The sequence below is a fragment of the Varanus komodoensis genome, unplaced genomic scaffold, assembly GCF_004798865.1.
Source record: "Varanus komodoensis strain SLA01 unplaced genomic scaffold, ASM479886v1 scaffold16, whole genome shotgun sequence".
In the NCBI taxonomy this organism is placed as follows: Eukaryota; Metazoa; Chordata; class Lepidosauria; order Squamata; family Varanidae; genus Varanus; species Varanus komodoensis.
In genome coordinates this window covers 11,096,622-11,115,966 of record NW_025335468.1, presented here as the reverse complement: position 1 = coordinate 11,115,966, position 19,345 = coordinate 11,096,622, and the positions used below count along the sequence as shown (strand labels likewise).

The window sequence follows — 19,345 nt, the reverse complement described above, 5'->3', positions numbered from 1 at the left end:
GTGAGGTTCTTTTGTTCGAAAATCTACCTACACATTCGGATTGCTACGTGTTGAGCTCTTCCTGGCTGCCACTTCTTTCTTCTGCCTCTGCCTCTAGGACCAAAGTGCAGGACAATTTGGTTTAAGAAGCAACAGCCTCTCCAAGAGATTTGCTCTGATTGCTGCAGCTGGGCACTGGTATCTGCCCCCTTTCTTCCTCCCGTGTGTGCGTGTGTGTGTGTGTGTGCGCGTGCGTGTGTGGTGTCTGTACTGCAAGCCCTTATTACGCTTCCTCCAGTCTCTTGTTGCAGGCATCTACCCACCCCAGCTATTCCCTTTCCCAACCTCTGCGTAGGTCAGCTGTGTGCCAGGAGATGTATTAATTGCCATATCTGACTGAGGGAGCAATCACCCTTCCTGAGTACCTCTCCCACCAACCATCCCTCACAATCACTGTTCCTGAAGGCCGTGTCTCATCGGGTTTTTCTTTCTTTTCCTTTCTTTCTGTAGGCTCCTGAACCCTTATTTTAAGTGACACACAGATAGAGAGTTTTCATTGCCCAGTAAAGAGCCTGTATCTGCCATCATTAACTTGCGTGGGTATTCCTGATGTTGCATCCCTGGCAGTGAAGAGCACAGGTGGCTAAAGACGGTGGACACCTTTCCTGGAGGCACCCCTTGTCCTCATGGATAAGGTGTCGAGCTAGTTGTTGATCGCAGGCAAGCAGACTCCCCCTCCCCTTATGTGCTTGCTGTGTGCCGTGCTTATTTGGATGAGTCCACGACATGCCTAAGAAGAGGCGAGATGGGCCAGGGCGACGAAAGCGATCGCATTGTGATCAATGTGGGAGGGACTAGGCATCAAACGTACCGCAGCACCTTGCGCACCTTGCCTGGCACTCGGCTGGCCTGGATTGCTGAACCAGATGCCCACAGTCACTTTGACTATGACCCCCGCACGGATGAATTCTTCTTTGACCGGCACCCAGGTGTCTTTGCCCATATCTTGAATTACTACCGCACAGGTAAGCTGCACTGCCCAGCAGATGTGTGTGGACCACTGTATGAGGAGGAGCTGGCCTTCTGGGGCATTGATGAAACTGATGTGGAGCCCTGTTGTTGGATGACCTACAGACAGCACCGTGATGCTGAAGAGGCCCTTGACAGTTTTGGTGGGGCACCTTTGGATAGCAGTGCTGATGATGGAGATGTGGATGGCACTGGAGACTCAGGTGACGGCGAGGAGGAGCTGGAGATGACTAAACGCTTGGCACTCAGTGATTCCCCAGATGGAAGGCCTGGGGGCTTCTGGAAGAGGTGGCAGCCCCGTATCTGGGCTTTATTTGAGGATCCCTATTCCTCCAGATATGCAAGGGTAAGCCATGCAGTCCGAATGCAGAATGCCTTATCTATACACACTCAAGGAGGGCATTTGAATCAGTTCTCACTACCAGTCCCTGTTTACCTTCCAAGCCCTGGATACTAATGAAGGGCAGGCAGAGAGCCATGTGCCTTCTATGGCAGGCACCACGTGAGTACGTGAAAGCCAGCCCTTTGGAACAAGGACAGGTGTAAGGGCATTATAATGCACTCATTTCCATGAGGAAACAAAATATTGTGAAAAGAAAGCAGGATTCCAATCTATTCTAGGTAGACACCATGCAATAGTCACAAAAGCGATGGCCTAGAACAGCATCTCCCAACTTGATGCCCTTCAGATGCTGGCTGAGGGATATCGAGAGTTGTAGCCCAATATATCTGGAAGGCACCAAGCTGGAGAACATTGTCCTAGAGTATTTTGTTGTCTAGCTCTTCTTCACTGACCGCCCTACCTTTTTTCTCTTTCTCTCAACAAGGTGAAGATCTATTCATTACTTAAAGCCAGTTGGTTGAAGGTTTGTATGCTGAGGAAGGATTTGTTGTTGTTCTTTCTTTCTTTTTTTTCTTTTTTTGCTGAGCTAAAATGACACTCTCTTTTGTCTGATTTCCAAGCCAAAAGGCAGATACAATACTTCAGGTTTCATTTTCACTCCAGCAGTGGCATTTTTAGTCTACTAAGGTGGTTCATACTAAGACATGCACCTTGAAAGCTGTCTTTATTGCAAAGGGAAAGGAGTATTCTTCACTTTCCATACCAGAAACTGGGAGCAATGGGAAACAGTTTGTGTGTTCAGCATATCAACCATAAACGTGATTGAAACAGGCAATACTCTTTCTGATTCAAAACCAGAAGCTTTGTTGCTATGAAGAAGATGCTCTTGTGCTAATCTCAGGACAGATTCTGCTCTATTTGATGTCATCAGCAAAACACACAGTGACGTCAGTGGGGGCTGGATCACTCTCATGGAGTGGTTCCTTAGAGACATTTTGAAAAAAAGAGAGGGTGGATGGATGGATGGAAAGGTGCTTCATAATGTGTGTGTGTGCGCGCACGCGCACACGTGTTCACATTCATTTTAAGACCACCACACAAAAACAAACCATATTTTTCCATCCATCCATCCATCCATCCATCCATCGCCTCAATCTTCCACAGTTTCTATATATTGCAGATGTTATATAAAGTTGTTCCTTCATCCTATCCATAACTTGATTTGTGTGTGTGTGTGTGTGTGTGTGTGTGTGTGTGTGTGTGTGTGAATTGACTGATAAAGATTTCCTGCATAGAAAGAAGATTGGGATAAGGCTAAAAGACATTTGGGAAACAGTTGTATAGAAGAGGATGAGCACATTTGATGAGAATGCCTGGATGAATGACTGGGTGCATGATACAATTGAACTTACTTACTGGAAGCATCCGCCTCAGTAAATATCTTACAAAGGGAACTGGTGCCAGGTTGGCAAAGGAATGAATGAGATAGTCTGCTTGGAGGAAAGCCCTGAAATGCTTTCTACACATATTCTTTTAGGTGACTGTGCTTTCTTCGCATGCTCTGTTGAGATTGCCTACTGAATTAGCAAGTTGAACATTCTGAGTCTTTAAATAGTGTGAAGAAGATGAGATTAATTAAATATTTACTACAAGATAAAAGAAGAGTGTTCTTGAGCGGTAACTTCTGGATTCCAGCGATCTTTTCCAGGGGAATGTGAAAGTGTGGAGGGAAGGACAGGAGGCTAGTTCAGAGAGTTCATGCGGGCTTTCTGCTATAAGATACAAGAAATAGGAACACAGAGAGGATGTGGAGGAGTCTTTATGCCCACCACCCCAATACTTCCCACACACCTAATTAATTACATACAGACCAGGATCAGAGCTATCCTGTCCTAACTGGCATTGTCTTGTGCAATGATGCTCAACTGAAAACTCAAAACAGGCTGTTTTCGAGGAGATACTACAGTTCAGGGATAAAGCATGGGCTTTGCAAGCAAGCGGTTGAATCCATGGTATCTCCAGTCTGAACTATTTCAGACTGACACCCTGGAGCTGCTGCTAGTTTCAGTAGAAGACAAGACTGAGCAAGATGCAGCAATGACCCAATGGAGGGTTCATCATATTATACGGCTATAAATCAAACAATAAAGCAGCTGTAGGGGTAACTTGTATTTTTAGTGGGATTAACATTGATTCCGCAGCACACACCTACAGCATCCTATTTATATGTTCTTCTGGTGAAAAGATATAACTGGATCATTCCTGATCTTTTCTCATTAGCAGGTTTTGTTATTCATAATTCAGCTGGGGGAGGGATGGGTTGTTTCTTTTTGTATGTGTGCTGTAAGAATGATTTGGATTTGTTTTGCCATGATCTGTCTTAAAAGGTACCATGGCTGGATACTCTCCTTAAATCATGACATTATATAGAACTTAAAGGAAACTATCAGAAGATATAAACAGGTAGACTTTTTAAAACAAATCTATCTAATATGTTCATGAGCCACCCATTAAGGGTACATCACCAGAAACTTTACATCCTATAATGCAAACAGAAATTAATGGATATGTAAATAAAGGAGCACTTGGATCCATGCTGTGATAAGTTAATTGCAGGCCACACAAAAGACCTCAAACTAGCTATGAGGAAAAAGATCAATAGGTTCATTAGCATGTGAACTTCTTTAAAAACAGGTTAAAAAGAATGAAATGTTTATCTTGCACAGATGCATAGGTAAAGTGTCATTAATCTTTCTGTACTGTTTCTAAATACTTGCATTATCTTAAGGCTGGCATTTGCAGTTTTCAAATGACTTTGTCTTTAGCTGTAACCAGTTGCCATATCGTACACATGGGATCATGTTGCTGAAGGTGAATCTTATATTTGCAGTCTTTGGAGATTCTAAAGCCTTTCAAAATACCTGCAATGGAGTACTGTTTTTCAGAGTACCTGTTATGAGAAATGTTCCACTGCATTTCAGTTTTCCTTCTCCTTTGAAATTGTGCCCATGTAAGAAACATCAGACAATATAGAAAAGCAGAAAAGCATTTATATTCAATGCTGAGTGGAATACAATTTCTTCATCCTTTCCAAAAATACATGCCAGTATTGCATGATTATCATGTGTAACCTGTGCCATGTATTCACAAATCTCTTGTTTCCAAAACACATTTCAGAATGTAACCATCTGAAACTTGTTTATTTGCGATGGATTCATCCACGGGGACTGCCTCCCTCCTCACATTGTGTGGCCAACAAAGAAAGGGGTGAGATTAAAAACTATTATATGCTGCACACACCTGCAATGAGAAAACACAAATTCCAGTTCATTAGATTTATGGCTATAATAAATAGAGGGAAATCAGTTTTGAAAGCTCAGGTAACCAAGGCACCTGTTTTAAGTGGAATGTTGCCCTATGTAGTACTTTTTCATATATTATAGATAAACCAACAGCTAGGAAAATAAGCTAGGCTATCTAATGCAATAAGTAAAAACAAATCAGGTGATCATTGACATGTAGTAAAATATAGACAGTCAGTCCATTCTCAGAGTGTGGATCCTTTGGGTGCCGAAGGGGCACCCTCCGTGCACAAGGGGAAAGTATCAGCAGGTTGGAGTAGGGATAGTTCAAGGCTTGCAGAAGCTTTGAAAGGGAATCTTCAGGGGAAAGCTTCTGAAGTGGAGGAAGACTGTCCTGTCTCAACTGGAAGGATCCTCTTCAGAGGATGATCTGGAGCCCACAGAAACAAGTCATTTCAGGAGATTCTGGGGCTGGCCAATAGGGAGAGCCAGGACCCTCAGGAGAGCAGGCTTCAGAACCGCTTTCCTAGACAGTGGGAAGTCCGCTTCTGAGTCAGAGGTGGGTGTCAAGCCATCCCCCCTTGTGCCCTTGAAAACCGACAGGGCAAAGGAGTGCCCCCTGGCAGGAGAGGGTTCCTGTGGGCAAGGCGCGCCTGACAACTAGGGGCTTTTGCCAGGGCATCAGGAACAAGCTGCAGCAGAGCCCTGGGTGGGTGCTCCAGAAGCCTTCAGTGCCAGGCTAGCACTGCACCGGTGGCACCTTTCCTGGTGGTTTTGTTCAATGGCTGAACCTTTGTGCTACTGACCTGTGGCTTCCTGCCAGACTCTTCTTCATGGGCTGCAGTTGCGTTGGACCGCTTCCCTGCGCCTGCACCAGGGCCATGCCTCAGACCCCCTTGCCTGGCCATACTGTGCCTTGGCCATCGCCTGTTGACTCACCGCTCCTGCTCTTTTGCTGGACTGACCTGATACTGTGCGTGCTTCTTACTTTGCTATTAGATTTATGCCCCACCCCCGCCACACACACACACAGAGCGGGGATGCTTTGGGTAGGGCTTATTCCAAGTCTGGCCTAGCCAAATCAGGGCGTGGATGAAAAAATAGCCCAATGAGAACAGCACAACTCCATGAGCGTGTCGGGCTGATTGCAGTATGAGTGGGGATGGGAAATCAGAGGTGAAGGGGATTTGCATGAAGTCTCATCAGGAATAACAGGGCTGGCAGAACCATGTTGCAGGCTCTTGTCCTCCCAAGGATGCAAGCAAGGAGACTGCTGCTTTGAAATAAATACCAAAGGACCTGATGCTTCCCTGGTATCTGCCAGAGACTAACCAGCAGGACTGCTGAACTTAATATCTGACAGAGATGTAGCACACCGTGAAATGGAGATCTGTCAAAATCATTACAGGGCCAGGCAAGCACTTAAGTTCAAGACTTGCATGGAATGTAGCAATGTCTATTATCCCATTGATTTGCAACATGCCTTGAATTTGTTGTATAATAAGAGACTCTGATGATTCCTTATTTGAGATCATAGTTGGCTTAGCATTGTATTACTACGTTGCATGTTTTCAAGCCTGAATTCCTAGTCTTATTAAAATTCTTTGTATGGACCAGAGATCAGTAAATGGTCCCACCCCAATGCCAAAACTGCATCCCAGATGAAGAGGTAAAAGAATATAATTAAAAGGATAAATGGGGCCATTGCAATGAGTTCTAGCAGTCCCATGTTACGTCTGTCTTCTGACCTGAAGATCCTTCTTAAAGTAGCGATAAGTTTTAAAAAAAATTGCTGACAGTGAGTAACCGCACTGACCAAGCACCCAAATTTCCTCCTCACCTGGATGTATGTTGTGAGCAGGTCTTGCCCTCCCTCCTTTCCTCTCTACAGACTCAGATGAGCCTTCAGTCCTTTTATTAAAGCTTAACAGTTTGCAAAACAATATAAATTAAAGCTGCAATCTCCCTGAGAAGTGGGAGAAGCATCTGCCCCTGCAATGAGTTGACTCCAAACTGAAACTCCCCACCTTCCCCTCCTTTGTGGAAAAGATTCTGATTCCATCCTGCTGCTTGACAGCTAGATGGCAGGAACACAAGACACTTCTTAATTGGTCTGCTCATTTTGCCTGTCATTTCCTGACAGGGTCAAAGAACTCTCCCTGCATTCCCTCCCCCTCCAATTCTGAAATGTCTCCCTCCTTTTCCAAGGCTCTGCCTAAGAACCTTCACTAGGTAACCTTGAAATGTCAAAGTCATCTGCTGAACCCGGCCCCTCCAGCTCCTCCACAGGGTTGGGTGAATCTATCTGAGCAGCCTGCAGTGTGAGAGAGCTCTAGCGCTCTCCACAAAATGCAGGGCTGCATCCAAAGTGTGCAAACAAACTCATGCAATTGACATTACAGTCATCTCCTCCTTGCTGCACTCAGCTTTCTAGGGAGGGTTTCCACAGCCCTCCCAGAGCAGATTTGATGTGGCTGTTGTGGAGGAAGAGGCTTCACCCTACTAGAAAATGTCGTTATTTCAGCAGATGGACATAATTCAAATTCACCTGCTCTATTTTTTAGATCCTTTTAAGCAACAGTATTTTGCACAAACAGGGTGTCAGTGAGCGGCTGGTAAAGCCAAGCAGGAGCCAGTAGTTTGGCTTTCAGTGCTTCTCATCATCTGGCAGTCCACATGCATGCGGCACCACCAATTGCTGCCACCACTCCTCTGTGACACACGTGCCTCTGTCCCCACTCTTGTGGAAGCCCTCAGTAGCATGTCTTTCTGGTGTTCTTTCTGGTTTCCTTACCATTTAATGTATATAGCCCACTTGCTCAGTCTATGACCCTTCAAACTTGGGACCCTTACCCAAGTCCTGTGTTCTCCTCAGGCATCTTGCTTGCCTCCCACTTAGGACTCACAGAAGATGCTCAGTCTGTTACACTCAAGGTCCCCTTTCCACTCCCTCAGAAACACCAGTGGCTGCTGAGGGCACTCCTGTCACTGACAACTTTGATTAACTAGGGTAATAACCCAAGATCCTACTTTTCCCATTGCTTACATATTCTTCTTTCTCCTCTGAGGATGCTCTCAAAGATCTATGCATCCCCCGCACCTTGACGTACCCACTCACAAAGGGTTAAGGGTTAACACATTGATTGCTAGAGGAGGAGACAAAAGATACATTCAAGTGCAAGCTTATTTTAATATATTTCAACTCAATACTGTAATAACTTCTACAGAGTTCTCTTCCAGCCACTATTCATGGTTCCAAGGCCATCCCTAGATGTTTCCCTTTCCAGTCTCCAACCTAGAATGAATATAAACCTGCTGGTCTCTCCTCTTGGCCAATATTCCAAGCACAGGGATTGGCTTTGGATCCTTGAAAAAGGGGCAGGACATACTATTTCTATGCCATCTCACAGGAACTTATGAAGTAGCCATAATCTCTGACTAGCTAAAGCCAGTCAGAACTACTGTGTTGAATTCAGTGTGCTCTCTCTTCCTGCCTTTTGAGAGCAACCTGCAGCTTGAACAGCAGATGCTATAAACTTAGAAAGTGATGGTAGATTTCATCAGTTTTCCTCATATTATGGTATCATTACTAAATTGAATCTATTTATTTATACTGTAAGATGTTATCTGAAGTCAATCTACCCTTTATTTATTTATTTATTTGACAGGCAAGTGACTGTGAATTCTGTCACTCTAGTTAGCTGAGAAAACAGGCGTTGAGAGCACGCATGATGGCTGTCTTTAGCGGGCATCCCCTGGGATGCTAGTCATGCCGCTTTTGCTGATGCAGATTCAGAAGATGAGTATTTCAGAGGAATGGAGGAACAGGAATTTGGCCCTCAAAGTTCTGAGATGCAACAGGAGAGGAGGCGGAGGCAATTAGCTCCAGGGCAGACGTGGTAGTGGGCCAGAAAGACCTTAGGAATAGCATGGAGGTACAGCTAGCGGGTGGAGCTGCTGAGATTGAGGAATTCCCAGGGATCAGCCACTCTCCTCAGAGCTGGGCCCTGTGATCAGGTGCCCGGAGAGATGAGAGGGCCAATTAGATGAGAAGTGTGTGGAAAGGAGGCATGTTTGCTTCCAGAGAGCCCCTCCTCAGGGATCGGGACAGAAACATGCTCATAAGGGGAGCTTTGGGAAGTGATCACTAGATTGGGTTCAACAAACCACTTTGTGTATGGCCAGAGACTTTTCTGGATGGTTTGTGTTTGGAATCAATAAAGAGTGTTTTGCGAAAGAAACAGCCTGACACTGATACTTGTCAGAGGGAAGAAATGTGGCTTGCAACAACAGGTATGGAGAAACCTTGATGGGATAATAGGCTGTGTTATGGGGACTCTCTCTCTCTTATTCTCTCTCAATCTCTCTGCATATGTGTAGGGGCCATTGCACTTGCCATGGGAGCAAAGAGGGGGGTCTTTTCCCTAGCCCTTGGAATGGAACCAGTCCAGCACATAATCACTCCAGTCCTTTTGCAAGATATATACAGGGATCTAGACTTGGATTCAGAGAAGGAACAAAAAGAAATTGAGGAGAAATCTTGTGGAGGAAATAGGAGAGTATGAAAGAAAAATAGTTTCAACCAGCAGCAGGTCCTAGAACATGACAACATTGATCTCTCTCTCTCTCTCTCTCTCTCTCTCTCTCTCTCTCTCTCTCTCTTAACATTTATAAACCACTCCCATATCCCTTCAAGGACTCTCTGAGTGGTATACAATATATCAAAATAAAAACCAAATACAAAATTCATATAATAAAATACAATGAAGATAAAACACAATAAAAACAATATTCCGAACAGATAGTTACACCAGTCAATAAAATGACCTCAGGTACAGCAGTGAAAAAACAATTAATATTTCTTAAAAATATAAAATATTAATTCAACTGTTCTTTAAATGTCTGGTAAATAAAAATATCTTTGCCTGGTGTCGGAAGGATAACAATGAAGGGGAGCATATTTCATAAATGGGGTGCATCCACTGAGAAGGCCCTTCTCCTGTTTGTCACCCCCTTCATCTCTGTGGGGGGGCAGTTCCCTCAGAAGGACTTCTGTGGTCAGTCTTAGCAGTCAGGTAGGAACATACAGGAGTAGTCATTCCTTCAGGTCTCCTGGTCCCAAGCCATTTAGGGCTTTATATAAGTGCTTTAAATTGGGCCCAGGCCTCAACTGATAGCCAATGTAGTTGGGTGACTGTGACCAAGCTCTGTCTTTCCAGGTAAGGCCATATTTGGTAAATCAACCGCAGCTGAAGGAAGGTACTCATGGCCACCAAGTCCACTTGAGACTCAAGTGACAGATTTGGATCCAGGAGCACCCCCAAGCTACAAACCCTGATTAGTATCTGATGCTTATTATGCTTATTAGTATCTGACGCTTATGCTTCAGATGGATGCTTATGTATTTGCTGCTAATTATGCTTATTACTATCTGATGCTTTAAAAATATCGAGAAATTCCATGACAAGTTTTCTATTGAGTGTACAAGAGACAGCACCTGATGCTGCTGTGCCGCTATTACCATTTCTGTGGCACTTGTGTGGGACCCCGCTGGTGCTTCCCACAGAAATGTCCATTTCCAATTCTGGAGAGATCAGCAAAGCTCCCTTCTGCAAGCTCCCCTGATCCACCCTGTTCTGGGAACAAGCATTTCACTTGTGTCTGATTACTGCAGGATCTGCCAGCTTCCTGTGGCACTAGCCGTGGGCCCCACTGGCACATGGGTGGCTCCAGATAGTGCCCAGTGAATGGATGAAGTCATGATAATCTAAATATCCCAAAGCAAAGTAATGTAATTCCAGCACACGGTTGTCATTGCTCTGTGCTACATCGTGAGGGAATAAACAGAACTCATATCCCTGAAAGAAGCTTCATTACATTCAGTGTTGAGATTAATGACTCGAATCTCAGTCTAAAGAGTGTAATATTATGAATCTTAAAGTCAGATCAAATAGGACTTGAATTTAGGAAGTTTGTGCACACAGTCTGAAACACATACATATGTGAACTCCTACATGCGAATTATTAACACAGCTTTTCTCAAACCTCTTGTGGGTTAACCATGGTGGTCTATTCCCCCACCAATGCACATGCTAATTACATGCCAGGGTGATATGCATAATGGCCCTCAACAGTGTGGCTTGTCCTGTCATGTAACCTGGTCAAGGTGGCTTGTTGCCATGGGTAACAAGCCACCCAGAAGCCGAGAGTGGCCTCTGGGAATGTTACCCTCACAACAAGCTGTCCTGGCTGGGTTCACATGACACATGGGTATTTATATGAACCCCCCTGACATGCAACCAGGACAAATGCTGTGGGGGAGGGGTGAGCTACTATGGCTTATTTCCCTCCTCCATGAGCATGCAAACCTGGCCACAGAAAGAGATGGGCAGGAACTACTGAAGGAGAAGCAGGATTAATTCAGAAGAAAGTGAGGACAAGATGGATGGAAGACAGATGCAAAGAAGGGCAAAAAGGGAGCTGTTAAAATAATTTCTAATAATGACAGAAAGGACACTGATCAAAGTTTTGGAGGATGCTAGATTGTTAGGGAATCCAGAGCTTCCCCCAGAAGCAAAAATGACAAAACTGAGGTTGTCACACTTTGGACACATCATGAGAAGGCAAGACTCAGTGGAGAAGACAGTTGAGTTAGAGAAAGTTGAAGGCAGAAAATGAAAGGCAAATATGAGATGGAGTGAATCCACAAAGGAAGCCACAGCCTTGCGCTTGGGAGAGCTGATTGGAGCTGCCATGGATAGGCCATTCTGGGGGACTTTCATTCATGGGGTCACCATAGGTCTCAGATGACTTGGCAACCCATAACTACAACCACAAGATTATTAGGATGTTTAGAAACAGGATAAATATGCCCTTTGCTCTTTAGTAAAGCCTGTTAGAGGCTTCCATGATTCTTACAGATTAAGATCATTGTTCCAACTCGTACCACTTTCACAGGACTTGTTCATATTTGTATTAGGATCAGTTGTGTGCCTTTTTAAAAGTACACCTTTTTCTCCCATTAACTAGGACACGTTTGTGCCCATTTTTGAAATGCATTCATTTTTGTTCATGCACACTCTCCAAATGGACACATTTTCCAAATGCGTTTTTGTTGTTGCTCAAATGACACTGCAAGCACTGATGAATGGACTTCACATTGCAGATTGTGTTAAGGTCTGCATTCAGCTCTGAGAAGTGGGAATTAGAGACATTTTAATTAAAATTTCCTTCCTTAACCATCTCTCGCTGGGCTGTAATGAAGCTGTAGACCTCTGTCCATCACCCTTGAGGTTCAAAGCTACTACTGGAAGCATGCTAGGGAAACCTATTTGGCTACCACTCTCCTTTGTACTGATTTCTCTACCTGGGGATCTTTATTCATTCTCCCTACAGTTTCCACTATCTTTCTTCTCTCAGCTCTTCCACTCCCCCTCAAGATTCCTCACAGAAACTTCTCCCTCTTGGAATCACCCAAGGCAGGGCCAAAAGGGGGTCAACTCTGCAGGAGTTACACTTTATGATGTTGCCCTCTCCCCTGTAGCATCGGGTTGTTGACACAATGAAAAGGAGACAGTGAGCTCTGAGAACTTTCCTTGAGGAAGAAAGGTGAGCAAAAATGCAAAACTAAAAGATTTAGAAAGAGTTTAACGTATGGATGCTTGGCACCACTGTTTTTGTCCCTGCTTATAGCTACTTGCTCATAATTAATTCTTTAAGCTGTGCATGCCAAGTAGAATTCTTCAGTGTTCTGGCAGGGAACTGGTAGTAATAGAAGAAGTGCAGATAACAAAACTGACACAAACTGTATCTAGATTCCATCTTTAATATTTGAAACTACCAGGATAATTATACTGGTATAGGAGTTTTCCCAGTATACAAAATAGGGTTTAAAAATTGCTGGGATTGTTGAGTTAGGAAAGAGATGCTAGAAAGCTGTTAATAACTGCATACGTTAATTAGTATATAGGCCAAATTTCACTGAAATCAGCTCAAGGGTTTGTTTTTTAGATGAGCAAAGTGGCCCAAGCCACTCAAGTTAATGGGATCTTTTACCACATGGTCAAACCTGCCCCGTGCATGTCTCGTGTTAGTGCAGACAGTGGGAGAGGGGTAGCAGGAAATTTTCAATAGAGAAATGCCGGGGAGGGTCTTTTTCAGGGCTAAGGCTGTCCCTCTGCCTGACAGAGAGAGGACAAAGGGAAAGAAAGTGGTATTCTGCATCATGTGCACACTTGCTGTGGTGGAGCCTGGATGCACTGGGAAGCCAGGCCAGTATCTTTACAAACAAAGATGCTGAGATTATCTGCCCCTCCACTCAGTTGCCTCAGAACTTAGCTGGAGTCCACACAGGAGTTGGAGAAAATGCATGCGTGCTACAACTGGTCTGTTCCTATGAACTGACACAGCTGCCTACCTTTTTTGCCTCTCCCTGGTGGTGCGGCTGTGGGGACTGCAATGATGAGCACCCCTACTTCAGACAGTTCCACTGTGCCACAAGCAAACCCTTTTTAACACCGGGAGATAAGCTTCTTCATTCAGGGCCAAGTCCAGATGGGGAGGATGGAGTTCCGGGCCCAGCAAAGGTGTCCCATCTTGCTCCAGTCCTGCCTTGCCTGAAGACGCACCTGTACCTTGGTGTATGCTGCATTGCTGAAGGAGCATCCTGTGCATTGACCAATGCTGTTCATTTATTTATTTTGCAAAATGTATATACTGCTTTATACCAGGGGTCACAAACTCAACTTACCTGGGGGCCGCTGGAAGTAGAGTCTGGGTGAGGCTGGGCCGCATCAAGTATTCCGCCACCGCGGTGCGGGTGGGCCGCTCATCCCACGGCCGCCGGCGCTTTGAAGGCTGCAGGGCCCCTCCCCTGGGCCCCGCCCGTCCCGGCAAGTGGCCCGCGGGCCACGAGTTTGAGACCCCTGCTTTATACCTTTCAAAATATTACTGAGCAACAAAGGAAAATACATTAGAATAAACACATTTAGGATCAAAATGCAAGCCTATCTGTTAATTAAATCGATAGCTGGCTGGGATTAATTAAACAGGAGGAGATGGTGAGCCCCTTCTGATACTTCTGCCAAGACTTAAGTTGCGGTGCTTGCAGCCATGGCTTCTAGTGGCCTGGGGATCAAAGGCACCGTCAGTAATAGAATATCAACAAGGATCTACCCAAGTTATGATTTTTAAGAGGCACAAAGAAAAGGTGTATCTGGACAGTTTGGGGAAGGTACAGATTTTGAGCAGGAATGAGCAGCTTAACTATATGCAGTGCATGTGTAGGGCAGTGCTCCATCCCTTCTAAAAGTTCTCACAGGGGATGGCACAGCACAGCACAGCACATCACGCTCACACATGTTCATGAGAACAACATTCCAAAATGTGTATTAATGGGATCATTTTAGTAGGCCACACAAGAAGTCACTGGCCATGCACCAGCTTTCAAGATCTCCTGTCCGCTTCCTAACCGCTCAGGCAAAGCAGACACGCTACTTAGCTTCCCGGCTGAAGTGCTCCACGTTGGGGGAGGCTTCCAGAGACATGGTCAGTGGTCTGCACTGAATCTGTTGCACTGGCTATTGCATGGCAAGACTGGCAGGAGGGTTCTCCTGATCTTCTGTTCCACACACAGTTATAAGGGGGTGTTTTCCCACCTCACTTAGTTACAAGTGCACCCTGTGCCTTCCCGGACCCATAAGTGGCAGTGTGTTTTACCTTTTATGAAACTACATCTTTTCTTAGCTGTATGAATGTGCATATCCACTAAAGCTGATATTTTAAAAGTGTTTGTTCATAAATATCAATATTTAAAAGGATAATTCAGTCATTTTGCTACATTGCTTTAGAACCGTGTGCATTTAAAGTGGATGGTTTGGATTATCTTGTTTCTTTGTAGGGATAGGTGCACTCTTCCCCTTGGGTTATATTCCTTTATAGTATCTTCTTCCTCCTACATAAAACACACATTTCATTGGGTATTCTTTTTTTAGAGGGGATGCTCCCAACTGTATCTGTTTACAGGCAGAATCGCATTTGTTAACTGAAGGATCTAAGCAAACTATGTGCCCACATGGCTAAGAGAACTTCTTTGAGATACAGAGCACACAATGAGAGGGGTCATCCCTAATTCAGGATTGCAGCGGGGCTGGGGTATGCTTTTCATGGGCATTCGGCATGGTTTCCTCATGGGTATTTATTAGGATGTTATTCCTGTTTGATTATCATTGTTATGATCCCTTCCCAACAAAGGCAAGCACTTCAATAGTTAGTCAAAGAGTCTTCATTCCATACAGCTACAAGGTATTCACAAACTCCGAAACATGCACTCCAGGGAGAAAGTTGACCTCTCGCTCTGACCCTAGTCACCCAAAGCTCTGCTTATGAACCCTTTGGGGCCGGTCTCTTGGAAGCGGCTCGCTATGGAAGTGGGCACGCCTCCACCCTTTCCATCAAGTTTCCAATTGGCCCAGCCAGCGAGTGTGTTGAGGCGCCCACACATCCATGTCTCTCGGGACATCATGTTCTCCTTCCGAGAACCCCTCCCCAGCCTGTTCTCCCTCAGCTTCTTTCCACAATTGGAAAGATTGTGGGACTCAGTGGCTGTCCTTGAAGTGCTTTGTTCCAGCGCTGGCTCTGGCTGGCTCACCGGGAGGGTCTGGGCAACCGGGGCTCACTCGTCTCAACAACTCCAATGTCAGAGTGGGAACGCCGAGCCACTCCTGGAGCAACTATTCACTCCCCCTCCTCCCATCTAAGCCATTGTTCCCACCAGAGCCCTGCATCTCTCACGAGCGCCTGAGAATCGCATCCGAGCGTGCGCGCACGACACCATCCAGGCAGGGTAGCAGGCCTCAAGCTGCCCAATAGTATCTGAGCTTCCATAAGGAGATGCCAAGGGGAGGAGGACTGATGGACAAAATGCAGCACAGTGGTGCAGCTATTGACTGGGGCACTGAGATGCTCTTATCCTGGACCTTCAGCTAAGAACAGTGAGACCTTTAGTTAGTGATAAGATTATGACCAGATTTGACCTTTGCAGCTGTCATGCACATCCATGTTCTCAGAAAACCTATGTATCTGAAGCTTAGCCTTCATGAAGATGACCTTGAAAATTAGACACTTCAACAGAGGAACAGTATAGCATTTCTGACGTGCTCAACCCATCAAAAGCCAATTAGAGCATTGTAGGAGAAAAGTGCGTAGCATCTACACTGACTTCAGATACCTTCTGAGCATAACTGAAGGTGGTAGTTTTAATCCAGGAGGCTGTATATCATTGAGACAATCACTTCCTCTTTGACTTATCATGATTCTTACAGCTAGATAAAACAGCATCTTTTAAATGTCTTCATCCCTTAAGCATGAAGGGTCAGCTTCTTTCATCCAGAGATCCTAGAAAGAGATATGAACTGTTCCAGAAAAATATAAGAGCTGGTTCCTACATCTTGCAGTTTGCAAAACTGCCCATGTCTTATGTTTCTGGTCTCCAAAAATCAAAGAATGATGGTCGAAGTGGGATGAATTGAGCTCACCTTATGAGCTTTTCCTCAATTCACAGATTTGACTATGGGTGAGATCCATCAGTTCCACCATAAATGCTAATGTGTGATAACATGTGATTGACCCAATACATGTAGCAGGGCATACTCTAGAGTTGTTTTCCTTCCCACATGGCATGAAGATGGAGATCTGAAAGTAAGAGACTTTAATTCCTAAAGGAATTCCTAATTACTAAAGAGATTTTAGTCCCTTTGCAATGGATGGATCACAACCTGCTGAGATTTAGACTGATGGTGGCTTTTCCCCTCTGAAAGGTTGGTAGACCTATAAAGGAGGCCCACCTGCACAGATTAATATATCTGGACAGTTTCTAAAGAGAGGTCTATTATTATCATTATCACTATCATTATCATTATTTTGCAAGGAGGGGGAAGTTCTGGCTGATATGACTGACTCCCATTGAAGCCCTGTTCAAGCTACAGAATAAGGCAGTTTACATGATCACTATTTATGTAGTAGAGTTTGTATGGTTCTGTGCTATGCCCTGAAGCTGAGAGTGATGAAAAAGCACAGGAGGTGGCATGAGTGCAGATGGAAAAAAGCTCCTAGTGGATGCAATCAAACCCCGGCATGTGTCTATAATCAGGCAGACTAAGAGGCAGTAAGGTCAGCAAAGAAATGTCTCACTTTTCCAGGGACATCCAGGGTCTATTACATGCTGGCCCCAAGGACATTCTAGACCTGTCCAAGGCCAGTGTCATATGTGCTGACTCAGAGGACTCTTTGGCACACGCAGGGGAGAAGGAGGCTTTCCATGGGAACCAGGATTTGGTGCAGGAAGGTGCGTGCCGGTGCCAGTTGTACAAACGTGCCCCCCCACTCCACGCCCTGATGATTTTTTTCAGAGAAGAAGACGCAGGGGAGATCAGGATTCAAGCAGAAGCTGATAGTGAAATGTGGTCAGAGGGCAGTCGGGCAGTTGCCGTGGAAACGGTTGGGCAGCCTGAAGGTACTGGCCATGAGAACGCAGCAATGGGCATTGTCCCAGGACAAAGGAGGTTGGAATATGCGTGCTCTCACAGATGCATGCACAGACTAGGGCCACTGGAGATTGGAGAGTTAGAAAGGAGGAGGGAGAGAAGTTTGTCAGATCCACCCAAGGAGGGGCGGCCCAGGTGAGTTAAAAGCATTTTGTAATCTGATCCCTCTCAGAAAGAGAGGACAACTTTGCTATTATCATCATCATTATCATCGTCGTCATCGTGTCCTGTTAATGTATCTGCAACTTTTCATAGAATAACGGACTTTAGTTTCAACTGTTTGGTTTGTTGGCTTCGTTGGGAAGGAGCACCTCAGCCACACAGCAGCCTATGGCACTTCATGAAAAGACCTCTTGCATCTGCTGGGACTTAGACTCCATCAGGTGAGGAACCCTGAGCACAGCCTGGTCCAGTTTGTCTTGAAGAGTTTCGGTTTGTACAGCTCAAATATGTTGATATGGTGCTTGGACAGGTTGGTGCAGCCATTTCCTTATAGGATACTTGCCCATCTTGGCTTATAGAAGCCACCAGGGAGGGAGAGAGCAACTGGCTATGCCTCCTTAAGAGAAACCATGATCCTAGGTCTTCTGAAAGAGTAAGTGGTGAGAGCATTTCCAAAGATATCCTCTCTGGGCCTGGAAGAGATCAACAACCTTAGTGTAGTGGCAATTTTTTATCCCTGAGCAAGGTGCACTCTGGGATGAGACTGATTATCTGGATCCATTGCAGTCAAGATCCAGGCCAGCTTTTGGCAGGGAGAGAGAGCTTAGGTAGCGCTATATAATTACCTATGCCTGAAAAAAGATGAGGGAAATGTGACCCTGTTTGTATCCCTGGATCTCTCAGTGGCTTTCAGTACCATCAGCCATGGTAACCTTCTGGAGCAACTGTCTGAGTAGAAAGCGGAAGACACTACATTGCAGTGGCTCCTCTCCTACTTGGATGGCCAGCTCCAGAGGGCAGTACCTGGAAAATATTTCTTGGCCTCAAGGATTTTCAGAAATGAGGATCCTCAGGTATCCCCCATGCTATTCAACATCTGCATGAAACTGCTGAAGGGGTCATCTATAGTTGTTTGAGGCCACCAATAGGCAGATGACATGCAGCACTATATCTCCTCAACTCCATCAGGTGAGGCTGTGGATGAGTGCTGGCTGTGACCACAGATGAAGCCCAATCCAGGCAAGACTGAGATGCTGTTAATGGATGGCCCTTCTGACCAGACAGATGTTCAATCTGTTCTGAATGGGTGGTACTCCCCTGGAAGGAGTGGATTTATAGCTTGGGGATCCTCTTTAATCCATCTTTGTCACTTGAGCATCAGGTGGCTTCAGTGCCATGGAGCACATTCTTCTAGTTTCAACTGGTGGTCCAGCTGCATCCCATATGGAGAGAGGTAATCCGGAAATCTCTGGTTAGATTACCGCAATGCAATCTTCATGTGGCTGCCAGGGAAGATGGATCAGAAGCTGCAGCTTATGTGAAACCTGGTAGCCAGACTAATAATTAAAATCAGAAGTTCTGAATACACAATACTAGCTCTGGCCTCCTTTGCACTGGCTGTCTATATGCTTCTGAGCTCAATTCAAGGTGTCAGTTTTAACCTATAAAATCCCTGCATGGCCTGGAACCACAGCTCTTGATGGGACACCTCGCCCAACTGCCATCTATCAGGAAACTACAGTCAACATCTGAGACCTTCCTCTGAGGAAAGCTCAGAAGGTGGCAAGAAGGTAGAGGGCGTCCTCTGTGGTATCCCACCAACTGTAGAATGATCTCCCCACTGAGGCCCTCCTGATGCCAACTTTGTATCCCTTCAGTGCTAGAGGACAGCCTTCTGTGCTGAGGCATTTAGAGACATCTAAGGTTATTTAATGGCCTGATGGGGGCACTCATGGCGAGTATTTTTTAACATGCCTTCTCTGTATTAAATATTTTTACAGGTCAACAGTTTTTCTTATGTAAACTATGTTTCAGTTCCACCTTATGGGGAAAGTTATGGTTGTTCTTGGCAGTCGGGCAATTCAGAAATGAAATAAATTAAGCAAACATATTTGTTGAGAACTGCAAACATGAGACAAGCCATGCAGTGCAAGTTACCTGAAAAGCAGTCCTAAGAACTTCAAGAGTACCATGTGAACTGGTGGCCA

At 45.2% G+C, this 19,345-nt stretch overlaps 1 protein-coding gene across 4 annotated transcripts in view; it reads left to right on the top strand.

Moving 5' to 3' along the window:
* The first annotated feature begins 769 nt into the window (after positions 1-769).
* KCNC1 (potassium voltage-gated channel subfamily C member 1) overlaps positions 770-19,345 on the top strand; it is a 140,001-nt gene continuing 121,425 nt past the window's right edge. For 2 of the 4 annotated variants that reach the window (XM_044425873.1, XM_044425872.1), the window contains exon 1: positions 770-1,354. In XM_044425873.1, the coding sequence (XP_044281808.1) occupies positions 785-1,354 (570 nt within the window). In that variant the 5' untranslated portion in view covers positions 770-784. The remainder of the gene's footprint in view (positions 1,355-19,345) is intronic. The other 2 variants (XM_044425869.1, XM_044425870.1) reach the window with 1 other exon arrangement.